Below are 15,526 nucleotides of genomic sequence, written 5' to 3' on the forward strand. Positions count from 1 at the left end.
ATTTCATTTTTATTCAGTTTGAGAAAAATACACTGTAAATAAATCCTGTAAATAGAAGGTAGAGCGTGAAAAAGGAAGGCGACCCAAGGAGTATAAAAGGGAGACCCTTTCTGCAACTTTTCGCCCCCCTTAGAGAAGTAAGAAAATAGAGTATTATTTTTCTCAAGCATTTCTGGTTGTCACTCCAGTGCGAAAAAGTGATATACAGTTAAGATTGCCACTGTAGTAAAAGGCAGCAATTAAGGAGAGAAATATTAAGTAGATATTTCAACAGGAGAGCTGGTTAACACTCCAGATTTCAAAGTGTAAACACAAAACAGTTATTTTGCTACTGTTAAAACAAGCGATAAAATAAAGACAAAAATAAAACGAACTCAAGGGACACCCAGACACCATCCAAATTCATTAACTGAATAGAATCTTTGAAACTTCACCAAGTAGAAGATTAAATTCAAGTTTAAATCCAAATTAAACAACGCTACACAGAATTACCCCTAGACAAATTAATAAATTTCAATAAAGAAACAGCTCCGCAGGGCTCGGTTTATCTGTAAGTCAATTCCCAGGAACTTTAAAACTAACCCATAAAAATAGAATTAGCCAAAACACTCGGATTGGTACTTTATTTACAATAAATAACACTAGTACACTTCCCCATCCTAACTAAAGAACCAGGGAACAGCTTGGTGGTGGTCTCGTTTGAACCTCCCAACTGACCTTCCTTCGTTCTCTCCTTCACCAGTTCCAGGAACTACAGGCTATTGTGGAGAGCCAAGTCCTTAACCACCCCCCACCCGCTTCCGCACCTGCACCCGCCCCCACCCCTGCACCCACCCCCACACCCGCCCCAGACCCAAGCCACCTAAGGTCGCCCCCCCCATGCCCTTCTCGGGAGCCAGCGAGGATCTCTGTCATATCCGTACAATCCCAACCTCCGCTCCAGGCTCCCAGAACTCTGAAACTGACTTCTGGAGTCCTACTTCCCTTCCGTCACCTTCTTCTTGCCGACTTCCAAGAGGTTATCCCACCTCTGGCTCTGACACCACCTTCAGTCCGACTCCGGAACATTCCGGGTCCAACCCCAACCTCGACACCTTCCAGACAAGTACACAACACCTATGCTCCCAAACTCCGGACTTCTGCTCCGGAATCCCATTTGTGTCTCTGTCTCCAGAACCTCTGGTCTTAGCTCCGACCTCGGACTTTGACCCCACCTCTGCTTATACCCATTGTATTGGTTAGCTCATCCCATTTAATTATGTTTGCCAATATTCCGGAGTTTAACTTCCGAGTTCGGACTTTCCGGACTTACGTCGGACCTTGCAACTATTGCATTGCTCCATTCAATTCTGCTATTCTCCCTCATTCCTATTTGGGCTGCTGCTTCCTTTCTATTCAGTCAGCTGGCCATTCCCCACTCCCATCCTCCTTCCTTCCTCCTTGGGCCTTGGCCCTTCACCTCCTTTGGGAAACACCATTGAGTCAAACCCTTGACCCTTGGTGTTGTTCCTCCTTTCAGCTCCCTTTGTCTCCTTTTGGAGTACCCTTGCTCCTTTTGATTCCGGACCCCTCCTTATATACAATGTACATAGTAACTTGTAACCTCAGTCCGAAATCGACCTGAAATGCCCCCAAGAGACTTTCCCTCTGCTAGATCCGAAATTAGGGACCCCCAGGACAACCAGCAATGGCACAGCGCTCCGCATGAGTCACTGAGGCTGAGGTCCTTCCACGCTAAGTCTCCGATTCCACTCTGGAGTCGTCCGAATCCGCCTGTTCTAACAATCTTGATCGTTTCAAAGCTGAATGTGGAATCTACTTCCACGTCCACACATCCGAGTTCCCCACCACCCTCTCCCAGATTCTCTTTGTGTTGTCCTACATGAAGGGAGGGCCGGCAGGAGCATGGGCAACACAGCGCACAATCTCGCTGCTGACGGCAGGGTCCCCAGCACTCACCATGGATGAGTTCAACATGGAACTCGATGACATGTTCCAGGACCCAAATCGGGAAGCCACCGCCCAGCAGAAGCTGGCAGCTATCCATCAGGGGAGCGACTCCATGGACAAGGTTATCCAGGAGTTCGAGATATTAGGGCCTGCCTTGAGACTGGGTGACATAGGGCTGGTTGACCACTTCAAGCAAGCAATCAACACCCAGCTCTGCAAGAGCATTTACCGTCTCCACCCTATGCCCACCACCTGGGCTGAATGGAAATGCGAGGCCACCCTCCTCGACAACCAATGGCGACACCTCCAAGCCACCCAGCCATGAGCACCCCCACCTAGACCCCCACTCCTACCAACCTGGCCCCCTCCAGCCACGACCTCCCCCTACACATGGCCCACACCCACCACCTCACGACCTGTGCCCGCACCTGCACCCCCCTGCAACCCATCCCATGTCTGGAACAGGTCCACAACCAATGGACCTCGACCGCTCGAGGACTGACCAGAGGCGGAAGGGGTTGTGTTACAACTGCAACACCCTGGGCCATGTCGCACGAGAATGCCCACACCCCAAGGTCCACCAAGTCCGACACCTGCATCCAGAGGACCTACAAGCTTTGATGGAAGGGCTGAAGAGGCAATTGGGTGAGGGATCAGAAGCAGAAGAGGGAGAGACAGGGCCAAACCCCCAAGAGGAGGATTTTCAGGATGAGGGATGCGTCCCAGCTGCCTGCAAAAGATAACCCGTGTAAATACCGCAATGTGCATGAGTCAGCTCCACTGCAGAAATTCCATCGAGTTATCGCAAAGAAAAAGAGGAAAAGTGCATCCTCCACCCACATAAGTGAGAAACGCCCAGAGTTGACACCTGAAGTAGCAGTGTCTCCACCCACCATTTATGTCCTCTCCAAACAGTCCCCCAGATCACTCAACCTCATGGTGATGCTAACTGCCCTGACCTCCCTCGCCCCCGTATCAGTGTCAGCCCTCCTCGGCTCAGGGGCCACCAGGAACTTTGTGAGCCCTGAGTTTGTCCAGAAGCACAAACTCGAGACCACCCCACTCCCACAGCCCATACCCGTCCACAATGTCGATGGCACCCCAAACGAGAATGGGGCCATAACCAAGGAACTGGAAGCCCTCCTGATGTTCAGACAACATACAGAATGGGCCTGTTTTGCAGTCGCAAACCTGGGATGCCAATCCCTCATCATAGGGCACTTGTGGTTGCTGCATCACAACCCAGAGGTGGACTGGGCATGACAGAAGGTCGTCATGTCCTGCTGCCCATCCTCCTGCAGGCGCCATGAGTGGGAGACGACCGAGACCTCACGGTAGAGCCTGGGGATGGGATCTATGCTGCGATCATTCCCCCAGGGTGGGGGCACGACCTGAGAGCAACCACAATGCCCTCTCAGCAGATGGCCCAGGAGGCCCACGACCCAGGGGCAGAGCCCATGCCGTTTGAGATGTTGGTACCAGAGCACTACCAGGACTTCCGAGACGTGTTCTCTAGGAAGCCTTTGATCAGCTACCCCCCGAAAGCCCTGGGACCACGCCATAGACCTAGTGCCAGACGTGAAGCTACCTAGGGGGAAGACCTTCCCTCTCTCACAACCCGAGCAGAAAGAACTGGACGAGTTCTTATGGGAGAACCTGCAGAACAGGCATATACGCCCATCCAAATCCCCGATGGGGGCACCAGTCTCCTTTGTCAAGAAGAAGGATGGGTCGTTACACCTAGTCCAAGACTATTGGAAGCCGAATGAGATCACGGTCAAGAACTCATGTCCGCTCCCCCTCATCTCAGACGTTCTCACCCACCTCCACAACGCCAAGTACTTCTCGGCCCTGGACCTACATTGGGGGTTCAACAACATCCAGATCAAGGATGGGGATGAGTGGAAGGCAGCGTTTGCAACCAACCAGGGGTTGTTCGAACCTATGGTGATGTTTTTCGGCCTGTGCAACTCCCCTGCAACCTTCCAGACCATGATGAATGACATCCTTCAGGATTTCATCAACCGGGAGGTCGTCATCTGCTACATGGATGACATCCTCATCTTCACCACAACCCTGGAGGAAACTCTTCCTGAAGCCCAAGAAATGCAAGTTCAAGTGGACATGGATCGAGTACTTGGGGCTTGTCATCTCTGAGGGTAACATGGCGATGGACCCTGTAAAGGTCCGTGGAGTTCTTGACTGGCCGGTCCCAACCAAAGTGAAGGAGGTGCAGTCCTTCCTAGGGTTCGTGAACTTCTATCGCCGGTAGGACTTTTTGGAGAAAGCATGCCCTCTCCATAAGTTGACCCAGAAGACTCAGGCCTGGAATTGGGGCCCGGACGAGGACAGTGCCTTCCTGGCCCTTAAAGAAGCCGTCACCACTGCACCCGTCCTCTCCTTCCCTTCAGACTCCAGCTGCTTCAGGCTTGAATGCGACGCTTTGAACTTCACAACTGGTGCAGTCCTCTCCCAGCTCCAATCGGATGGGGAGTTCCACCCAGTAGCATTCATGTCCAAGAGTTTCATGGATGTAGAATGCAACTACAAGGAGTACGACAAGGAGATGCTTGCGATCATCTGAGCCCTCAAAGAGTGGCAGCACTTCCTAGAAGGTGCCAGGGAGAAGGTTGAGATCTACACCGATCACCGCAACCTGAGCTATTTCCGGATGGCCCAGAGGCTGAATCGACGCTGTAACCAGACACAAGAGCTGCCCAGGCAAGAGAGTAGGGACCTGGGGGTAGAGTCTGAATCGGGTCGGAAGGAGGGAGAAAGGAAGGATGGTGGCAACAGTGCCAATACTGTGCCGTGGTCCGGGTGCTACTGACAACAATCAATAAAATCTCACAAAATAAGTACTCACTCCTGGTCACTCTGGACTATCGTCAGGAGTCAGAGATACTGTATCAATGTACTGGTCGCACTCTGGCATCACTAGACTGGTCAAATAAACTTCTTGGTGGGATGTCCCATCTCATGGGGGAGTCCTCTGTACCATACATGAAAATATGCGCTATAAGTGAGGAATTGCAGGGCAAAGGGGAAGAATAGAAATACGCCTCTATGGCGACACAGAATAGCAAAGAAAGTGATGGAAAGGAAATACAAATAAAAGCAATGAAAACAATATCGGAAACAATAAAATGAATGATGGAAATAGTATCCCTCCTAATCGAGCATCCAACAACCTTCTCCCGCCATCCGAATGGACTCTCCTCGCTCGTAGCTTTCCAACAGTACTAATTTCATCCAAATCCATCCAGTGGTTCTTGAGATATGCCTGGAATTGGGTGGCTGCTACATTGACAGGCATGGGAATCTTGACTGTAGGGCTGGAAATGCTTCGGAAAAATTGGGAAAAATAGAAAAATGGTAGAAATGGTATTTGGGACCATGTATGAAGTGCCTTGGGTATGGGGTGTTCATCAGGGTGTCAGAATCGCAATTTCTGGGCTTGTTTGTATGGTAGCGGAGATTCCCACCTACAATGCCAAGCCCGATGGACCCTTTTCCTCTCCCACTTCCATTTCACCCTCATCCACCATCCTGGAAAGCTCATGGGGAAGCCGGACACACTCTCCCATTGTGCTGACCACCCGAAGGGGAGGGACAACAACGAGGGGCTGACCCTTCTCCAACCTGCCTGGTTCGAAGCTCACGCGACAGAGGCAGTCTTGGTGGAAGGTGAAGAGGCAGGTATTCTAGGGAGGATACGTGAGGCGAAGGACCATGACAAGAGGGTAGTAAAGGCCATGTGAGAGCTGGGAGAAGGGACGTTAAGGTTGGATGAATGGGAGAAGCAAGGTGACCTGATCCTGTACCGGGGAAGGGTGTACGTCCCAAAAGACCCCCAACTCTGCCATGATCTGGTACGGCTACACCACGACTCACAGGCGACAGGGCACCCAGGGCAATGGAAAACCCTGGAACTTGTCTCCCATGACTACTGGTGGCCCCAGATGGCAGAGTACGTCGGGTGATACGTATGCGGGTGTGACACCTGCAATCACGTTTGGTCAGACCTGACTTGTAGTGAGATCCTTATCCCCCCCTCTTTCCTGTCACAAGTCTAGTTGGATAGACCCGTTACAAATCTGGTGGTCCTTACAGGGGGGATAATCCACTTTGTCAGGTTTTCAATCACGCAAGTCACATCCTTCATTTGTTTGGAAACACCCTTGTTTTATTTGGATATCGACTATCTACACCGTTTGTTACCCTAAGAAGAGGAAGAAGTACAAGAAAGGATCTACAAGTCTACGGATCCACATATTCCACCCACACCTGCAAGACTTTGCAAGTTTCACATTTGTTTCTCCTGGCGGACCTCAAGATGAGGCACAGGGGATCATGTTATTGTTAAAGTTGTTCACTCCTGGCGGATCTCACGAAGAGACACAGGAGTCTGTGTTTGTTATCAAGTTTTAGCGACGTGCTGCCCTTAAGCAAGTTTATCACAATTGTCCCTCATGGCGGATCTCATGACGAGGTACAGGGGGTTGGGTTTATTGCTCAAGTGGTTAACTCCTGGTGGATCTCACGAAGAGAGCACAGGAGCCGGCATTAGTTTCTCTGATTACCAAGTTTTGCAACGTGTTTTGGCAACGTGTTACCCCGTTTACCTCCATTTGACCCTCATTTTACGATTCCTCTCCTTGCCGGACGACAAGCGGCATAGAGAATCATCCAAGTATCACCAGAACAGGTCCCAAGCGACCCACACAATCATTTGCAAGTTTCACCTTTTTGTTTTAACCTTTCAAGATGGCCATAGGTCCCACTGTTGCAGCGCCGATATTTTACACACCCATGCCGATGCCCCGTAGCCCAGACGTGCCCCGATTCAGAGGCAGGCAGATCATCGAGTTCCTTAGCAAATACGAGTCACTGGCTGACGCGGCACTTTTCACGGAAGCTCAGAAATGCGATTTTCTGACCACTTACTGCACTGAGAAGGAAGTGAGGTTCATTTCCATGCTGGATGGTTTCGAAAACCCAAATTGGGTGTTGCTCAAGAAAGACCTGCTGGACTTTTATGGCGTTGACGAAGAACCCTTATTTTGCCTCAAGGATCTCCACAAGTTCGTAGAAAAAGGTCGCAAGATGAAGACCTTTGATCACCTTGACCGATATTTGTGCAAGTTCGAAGCCATTTCCAAGTCCTTAGAGGCACAGGGTGCCCTCACTGTCATTGACCGCGATGATTTGTTTTACCGTGGATTTCCGTCAAAGTTCAGACGGGAGCTCAAGTACGAACTCAGGGCTCAAGGTCTTTGGTCAGACTTGACCCGACCACCGCGCATGAATGATGTTGTAGCCGTTGCACAGGAGCTGCTCCGAGGCGACCTATACGATGTTGACTTCACTGTGAAGTCCGAGCGACGCCCATGTTCCAGAAAGGACAGTGACGATGAGCCAGTCGATGACTTGGCGGACCGTGGAAGTGACAGCGCCAGCTTGTGTCAGATGGCAGATTCCACGGATTTGGAGTTAGTGGCCAAACGATATGAAGCCCAGCACCTAGAGGGCTCAGTTCCCCATGAGGAAGCCTTGCCACCACGTAGGCATATCCCAGCGCTCCAAGAATGGGTGGATGACGAAAGCCGCAAGACGATGTTGATGCATGTTGCATATCCCAGTTGCGATGTCCCCGAGTCCAAGTTGTGCGAAGTCCCGGCAGTTCCCTTGGTGCTAGTTGGAGTCGAAGTTGAAGTTGAAGTCAGAAGCGCAGCGCTTCCAACTGAATTGAGTCATGTTTGCACCGAGCCGATCGTTGTACCCACCCATTACGAGTCTGGATCAGGGTTCAGCACTAAGAATCTAGAAGCTAGCGATTGTGACCAACTAGGGAGCCGTGTCGAAGTACCGGAGCTAGAAGCGAAAGAGCTTAGGCCTATCGGCCTTGAACGCATCTCAGATCCACCAGTTTGCGAAGTCACCTTAGCTCCTCAGACCTCAGATTGGGCTGAGACCGCTCATACGTGCTCAAGCAAAGCCAGACTGCCTCAGCCAACAGAGGTGATAGCGCGCGCTGACAAGAAAGAGCCGAATGACTTAAGTGCGACGACTTTAAACTCACGACCTTTTTGGCCCGCTCCCGGTCTTGGAATTTACTCAGGATCTGGAATGGCGACGATCCGATATGACTCCCAGCGATCCTATGGCGGCCAGTGAGCCTCGATATGGTCCAGATGCCCTTGTGACGAAGATCGAGCGTGAAGTGTTGCTCACATTCAAGAATGCGACCAAATCTCATCCTGCTTCAGAGTTTGAGTAGTCATGCATGATGCGAATGGACACTCGCTTCCAGACGATTGTTGCCGTCCATCGTACGAGCCAATGGAGTGTGTTCCGGCGCCTGATCACGGCCAGAGCCCCACGCATCGCAGAATAAGCGCCAAGTTAGCCAAGGTGGCCAAGATGTTCCAGTTTGACCCCGGGATCGAGTCCAACCCATCCAGAACCGTCAGAGAGGCACCCATCGATGCCCACCGGTTAGTTTCGAGTCACATTGCACATCATTCTGAGGATAGCCAGAGTTCTGAGCTGCGAAAACTGCACGGACATTTCGAGATTGAGCAAAATCATGCACTGAGGAAAACCCGCGATGAGAGGCACATCAGTTCAGTGCTGTCCAGTACAACAGCATCCCAGGCAGTCGACCCGACTGTAGCAGTCGTCGATTTTGAGCCTCCAAATGGTCTAGCGTGCACAGAGACCGGAGCGATGCAAGAACAGGAAGCTGAGCTAAACTTTGAGTTTAAGGCCGAGCCTGTCCCAGAACGAGTGACAGCGTTACCGAAAATCGAGTCGAATGGGCCAGCCAGCGTCTTAGAGTTGCCCTGCATGCGCGATAACATTGAGTTCGGCGATTTGAGCAGAGAAGAAGTTGGAATTTCGGAGGTTGAGCATCGAGTCCCACTACGCTATGGTGATGAGTTCCCCCATGGGTTAGCCGGGACTGTTCACAATGAAGGAGTGCATAGCTGTGACGAGTCTGAAGTGCCTTACTACGACACAGAGTACTTCAGGGATGTGTTCAAAATCACTGACTCAACGGAAGGTTTCACTTGGGATTCTGGATATGAATCCGACGACACCGCAGTGGATGCTGATGTGCCTCAGGCTGAGCGCGTCAGACTCATTATCTTACACGAAGCCGTTCCCACCTTTGTGCCACACGAAAAACAAGGTCATGATTTGATTCATCAACATCCTATCATACATCGTGGTTACATTATGACAAATGCGAAATGTGCCGCCAGCAATGATCCCAGCAAGAAAGCGCTGGAGCATGCTTGTTCCTCTGATGCGATTGACGATGGATATGAACGCCCACCCGAGAAAGACCCAGACAAGGTCTCAGGCACGAATCAGAGTGCAGGGGCCCGAGCATGCGAGTCCGAATTGACTCAAGTCGCCCATTACATGTCAGTCGCCGAGTTCCAGGTTGACCCATGCCCGCTAGAAATGCTACAGCGCTCTCCCATCGTTCAAGGAGACACTGGAGTCGTCAGACAGCCCACCCCACACCTAGCATCTGAGTCGAGCAAGCAACGCGTTGAGTCTCCCGGCCTTGAGTCCTGCAAAGTCCTCAGTGACATCAAATACATTCCGAGGTCCAACTTGAGCAAGCAAGACGTCGAGCCTAAAGAGCTTAGGCCTCACGGCCTTGATCCAAGCGTGATTACAGACTATGTTGAATACATGGTGGCTTTGAAGGTCGGGGACGCGAGTGCAGACCACGCATTGGAGTTTTTCCGCTAGTCAGAGGATCCTCATCCAGGAAGACCGAACATGTATATTGTGATTCCGCGGGTACGAGGGCATGAGGTCAAAGAGCTGAGGCCTCCTGGCCTTAGCGACGAGCTCATTAGCGAAGTTCCAGATGAGGGAGCTGTTGAGGCCACGCGAGTTCCGGCCTTGGATCGTGAGATTACCGTGAACGACAAGCGTCCAACTCGAACCTGGGAGTCCGGGGTCGAGTCGGGAGTCGTTTGCATGTCGAGTACGGAGTTTTGTGCCGAAGTGAGTGAAATCAGTGACGGCCCACACGAGTCAGCGGTGGGAGTGAAAACAAGACATACTGTCGTTCCTAATCCTCCTATACGACCGTTGGTTCTCCAAGAAGTGACAGATGCCTCAGAAAGCAGAGATCGAGGTGATGCGAAGTTGCTGGATGTCGGATTTGGACTCGGAGACTTGGCGAGCGCGACCGTACCTGCGCCTATAAATTCAGCTGGCGAGGCAATGATGCCAGATGAAGTCCAGGATAGTCAGAACAGATCGGATCGAGACATCAGCAGCCAAGTTGGCGCCCTGGAACAGGTTTTGTGGCCTGGAATGGTTGACAAAGATCGCAGGCGTGTTTTAGACAAGATGCCATCATCGAGCCGAGAGGTCACAGATAAAGAGTCCAGGCCTCCCTATCGCTCGAGCGCATGTATGAGCCACTCCAAGCCTCGGCTGGGCTTAGAACCGAAGTGTCGGTGCCACACGTCCGAAGTGCTGAGACTTACTTCAGCAGCGCTGCTGGATGAGCTTCATATCGCGGCTATTGATGTAGGTAAACATGCGTCCAGAGTGTGGAGGAAGAAGCCTCCCTGATGATGTTAGGTTGATGCAAATTCGGCCCCAATCACGCATACCATCGAGTTCTTTATTCATGCAATATCCGTTATATATTCTCATCAAAGTCCCCAGGATTTGTGGATTGAGCACGATGCCGCTGGTTTCATTTAGGATATCGTGAGGGACCACGATTAAGAGCTAGGCCTGTATGTAACGGGGATTTGCCGGTGTACCATAAACAAGCCAAATCCCGCGATTCCACCATGCTCAACAAACTCCCCACATCCTAGACACATAGCACACACTCTCACACACTTCTCATACACACTCCTTATTTTTCCTTATTTTTCTGATTCCATTTCTGGTGTCTAGAGCCCGATGTTTCCATTTCCTTATTGTCATGTGATATTCTTTCCTTATTTGTTTATCGGACTCTTCCGTGACCAGCTGTATAGTTAGCTAGACAGTGAGGAGTAGCAGAATCCACTCCCAGTTAACAAACAAACCTGTGCATGCGACCACTCCAACCCTCCCCCTCTCTTCTGTCTCGAGTCTAGTGGTGATAGACCCATTACAGCATCAAGTCCTTCCCCTCATGAAAGGTCAGGAAACTTACCCCAAATAAGGTCCCCACCCATCGTTGGCAGGTCATCTCAGTGGATATGATAGGGGAGCTCCCAGAGTCTAGGGGATACAATGCCATCCTGGTTGTAGTGGACCGGCTGTCCAAATGCATCCACACAGTCCCCACCGTGATGACTGTGGATTCAGAGGGTATCGCATGACTCTTCTTGGAGCATGTCTGGAGACACCATGGGCTCCCAGAGGAAATCCTCAGCGACAGGGGGAGTGCCTTTGTCTCCTGCTTCTCGAAAGAGCTCGCAGACCTCCTAGGCATCAAGTTGACCCCTTCAACACCCTACCACCCCCAGACGGATGGACAGACAGAGCGGGTCAACCAGGAGATTGAGGCCTACCTCCGGGTGTTCGTCAACCACCATCAGGACAACTGGGCAGACTGGCTCCTGCTAGCAGAATTTTCCTACAACCTCCACTCACCGAACCCCCTTTGAACTTGACACCGGCCAACATCCCAGGATGGGGACAGAACCCACATGCACATCCAAGGTGGAAGGTGCTGATGCATTCTTGTCAAGGATGATGAAAATGCAGGAGGAGGCAAAGGCAGTGCTAGAGCATGCAGTGGACGAGATGGTGCGTTACTACGACCGAGACTGCGACCCAGCCCCAAAGTATCGAGAGGGCGACCAAGTCTGGCTCAATGCCCAAAACTACATGACCAACCATCTGACTAAAAAACTGGACCACAAGTGGCTTGGCCCCTTTAATAAAGTCATCTCCCCAGCCACCATCAAGCTCCAGCTCACCACTTGACAGAAGGGAATCCACCCAGTTGTGTCCATGACAAACGTCAGGCCACACCTCCCAGATGGTATCGCAGAGAGACCCACTGACCCACGCTGAAGGAGAGAACGAAGGAAGGTCAGTTGGGAGGTTCAAACGAGACCACCACCAAGCTGTTCCCTGGTTCTTTAGTTAGGATGGGGAAGTGTACTAGTATTATTTGTTGTAAATATAGTACCAATCCGAGTGTTTTGGCTAATTCTATTTTTATGGGTTAGTCTAAAATTTCTGGGAATTGACTTACAGATAAACCGAGCCCTGCGGAGCTGTTCCTTTATTGAAATTTCTTAATTTGTCTAGGTGTAATTCTGTGTAGCGTTGTTTAATTTGGAATTTAACTTGAATTAAATCTTCTACTTGGTGAAGTTTCAAAGATTCAGTTAATGGATTTGGATTGTGTCTGGAGTGTCCCTTGAGTTTGTTTTATTTTTGTCTTATTTTATTGCTTGTTTTAATCAGTAGCAAAATAACTGTTTTGTGTTTACACTTTGAAATCTGGAGTGTTAACCAGCTCTCCTGTTGAAATATCTACTTAATATTTCTCTCCTTAATTGCTGCCTTTTACTACAGTGGCAATCTTAACTGTATATCACTTTTTCGCACTGGAGTGACAACCAGAAATGCTTGAGAAAAATAATACTCTATTTTCTTACTTCTCTGAGGGGGGCGAAAAGTCACAGAAAGGGTCTCCCTTTTATACTCCTTGGGTTGCCTTCCTTTTTCATGCTCTACCTCGTATTTACAGGATTTATTTACAGTGTATTTTTCTCAAACTGAATAAAAAATGAAATTTTCACGCTATAGTTCTACTGCGCTCAGCTGCGCTGAACTGCGGCTCTACTGCAGTCAGACTGTGCCTAGAATCCTTATTGTCCTTCCTCGCCTAAGCTATTTTAATGGTTAATTAGAACTTGACTGCGTTGCATTTGTTGCAGTTTCCTATTTCAAATTCCTCATATTTACCATTAAATTTGCTATGACTCGGTGATTCTGAATTCAAACTTCGCATTACTATGCGTACGGCTGCGCTGAGACCTTCAGCTGATTTATTCCATTTTTATTCAGTGACATTTAGTAAAAATGAGACTTGAAATGGTAAATGAGTGAATTATTCAGGTTTAAAACCAAAAGAAAAAGTTGCTAGTAATCAAGAATTACTCAAACGAATGTATTGTAGCTCTCCACTTCATTACAATATTGTTCCCTAAAATTCCTGCCATGGTCCGTCATAGTTTAGTGGTTTTCGTGGATTTCGTTCATCTTCTTTGATTCCCCTTTGTATTATCACATCCTAATCCTCCATATGTGTTGTTCATTGTTATAGTAGGTCGTCCTCGAAGATATCATATTTTTATGTATTTTATTTAGGGCTCTGGACCTCTTGAAGCTGTTTTCCCGCGCATTTTCAGGTTTCTAACTTCATGTCCTAGTATCTCATTCATTTCTGGATGGTTTCTCACGTTCTTGGTATCATAAATTTTCATTTATTCCCACCTTTCCAATGGTACTAAAGTTGTGTTCTATTTCCTGGTATTCATCGAGTTAGCAAAAGTTCGTGTGCACATTCGGTAATCATGTGCATCATTCCTATAGTCGTTCGTATGCAGGCGCTGTTTCTGTTTAATTGTTCGGGATTTATGATATGCGCGGGTGTTTATATCCTTCATATGGGCTTCTGTGATTTATTTCAGATTTTTCCCTCATGATCTAAGGTTGTTTTGCACTTTCCATGCTTTGTTTTGACTGGGCTCTTCCTTATTTGGATGGAAATTGGTCTTTGCGATCTGCCAAAGTGCGGATCTCGGTTCCGATGGCCGGTTCCCTTCGCATTGCCACCCTCACGTGTCATTAAACATGATGCGGATTTCTATATTCCTGTCATGGGTATAACTTCACAACGACTGGACCATTTGGGCTGAAAATTTGCATAACTATATTTCCCTATTTTTCATAATTTCCGTGTAAATTTCGTTGTATGTTGTAATTATGGATCCTTCGTAAACATTGTTTTTTCCCTGAGCTCGGACTTTTGATGTCGCTATTCCCGTTATTGGATATCTTGTTAATGCGTGATCCTTTTATTATGAAAATTTGGGTGGATTAAGATTAGATCCCTTCCTTTCTAATGGGCTATCAAGCTCGTCTCGGTCGTTACTGGTTATTCTTTGCGCTTGCTTTTTAAGCGTTGTCCTCGTTTTGCAGGAGTTTTAGTCATATCTCCATCATTTATGGATAGTTTTCCCTGTGATTACTTTCATTGGGTCCGTTTGGGGGACATCTACGTTTCCTATTATAAACACGACTTTGAATTTTGCATTAGTTCCTGAGGAATCCTTGTTCCATGGTACTTCCATCCTTGGCTATGTGTGCAGATGTGGGAAAGTAGTTTCCATGGAGGTTCTCTGATTGTTTCTATAGTCAAATCTTGGTCGATTGTCCTAATTCTTTCTTTCATATTTGGTATAAATTCCCCTGAGAATTCCGTCTTGTTGATGCTAAGCTTGAAGTATTTTTGCTAATTTTCTTTCTTTCAATTTATTGCATATAGTCATAATAATTCGTAAAAATTCGTAAAAATTCATTAAAATTCAGGTCCTTCTATTTTCTCATATCTACTTGTCGTATGGGGTTTTGTGATTTATCTGGCATATTTCCATCATGGGTTTCCATAGTGTGACCGTTATTTCTCCTACACCGGGCCAGGAGGTCATCATACTGTTCTTCTGTCACCATGGCAGGGGAGGCAGGGGAGGTGGGGGAAATGAGGTTGAAGCCTTCTTCTGCTGTCAGGGACTCGTCCAGGGTCGAGGCAGCCTGTCAGGGGACGGACCCTGGGTCCCCATGGCCCCTCTCTCTATAGCCCACAGCCCTGTATGTAAACAGCCTATCCTAAGGCACAACCTACTGTGGGTAAGAAAGTGAGAAGAAGGTTAACTTCTCACTTTCCCCCAGTGGCCCAATATGGCAAAAACTTCTGGGGATACCCGGGAGTCACATGAGAAGTGGGAACCGGGCCCGGAGCATGCGGCGCGCAGAGCATGTGGGGTGGAGCACGCATGCGGGTCCGGGTCTGGGCTAGTCAGGGTGTGTGCCCTGACACAGCCTGGGTGTAGCGTCCGGGGCTGAGAGCCTGGCAGGGGGTGGATCGGGCCTGCATACTGACAGGCCCGATGCGGGACAATGGTCCCTGGCCACTTAGACTGAAGTGGAAAGTTGTTATTATCATTAAAGGAGGAATACTGTACTACTTACCTGAAGTGGAAAGTTGAGAAGAAGGCTACTTCTTCGGTTCCCACTTCAGGTTCGTTTATATACATGCGGCTTGGGTCACATGACAGGTGCCATGTCACCCTCGCACACAGCTGTAACCACCTGGGTGTCTCCGTGGGAGATCCGAAGGGCATCCACTGCAGGCATGCATGCTGGGCACAGCAGGAAGTCACCTGAGGTGCCTGGGCTGGGTGTGTCATGGGTGCGCTGCAGATGGGTCAATGGTACATTGATACAAAGGAAGGTCGTCCATGTAGAATAAAGAGAGAAAAGAAGAAGTAAAATAGGAAGAGAGTGAGGAAGCGGG

At 49.2% G+C, this 15,526-nt stretch overlaps 2 protein-coding genes across 2 annotated transcripts; both read left to right on the forward strand.

Moving 5' to 3' along the window:
- Window positions 1-6,717: 6,717 nt before the first annotated feature.
- Window positions 6,718-8,127, forward strand: EI90DRAFT_3125909 (uncharacterized protein; the record flags this gene model as incomplete). Its single annotated transcript, XM_039063881.1, has 1 exon — window positions 6,718-8,127. The coding sequence occupies one exon, from the start codon at window positions 6,718-6,720 to the stop codon at window positions 8,125-8,127; it is 1,410 nt and encodes a 469-aa protein (XP_038914278.1).
- Window positions 8,128-9,292: 1,165 nt separating this feature from the next.
- On the forward strand, window positions 9,293-10,713 carry EI90DRAFT_3064422 (uncharacterized protein). Its single transcript, XM_039060800.1, has 5 exons — window positions 9,293-9,497; window positions 9,552-9,688; window positions 9,725-10,114; window positions 10,214-10,569; window positions 10,650-10,713. The coding sequence occupies exons 1-4, from the start codon at window positions 9,382-9,384 to the stop codon at window positions 10,558-10,560; spliced, it is 990 nt and encodes a 329-aa protein (XP_038914279.1). The 5' UTR covers window positions 9,293-9,381; the 3' UTR covers window positions 10,561-10,569; window positions 10,650-10,713.
- Window positions 10,714-15,526: the final 4,813 nt, after the last annotated feature.

This window comes from Cantharellus anzutake, assembly GCF_015039405.1.
Source record: "Cantharellus anzutake strain C23 chromosome Unknown EI90scaffold_35, whole genome shotgun sequence".
NCBI classification, from domain to species: Eukaryota; Fungi; Basidiomycota; class Agaricomycetes; order Cantharellales; family Hydnaceae; genus Cantharellus; species Cantharellus anzutake.

Excerpts from the sequence above, each read along its gene's own strand:
- EI90DRAFT_3064422 (XM_039060800.1), top strand. The coding sequence starts at position 9,382 with ATGTCAGTCGCCGAGTTCCAGGTTGACCCATGCCCGCTAGAAATGCTA. Across the intron at positions 9,498-9,551 it reads ACCCCACACCTAGCATCTGA|TGACATCAAATACATTCCGA; the intron begins GTCGAGCAAGCA and ends CAAAGTCCTCAG. Across the intron at positions 9,689-9,724 it reads TTTGAAGGTCGGGGACGCGA|AGGATCCTCATCCAGGAAGA; the intron begins GTGCAGACCACG and ends TCCGCTAGTCAG.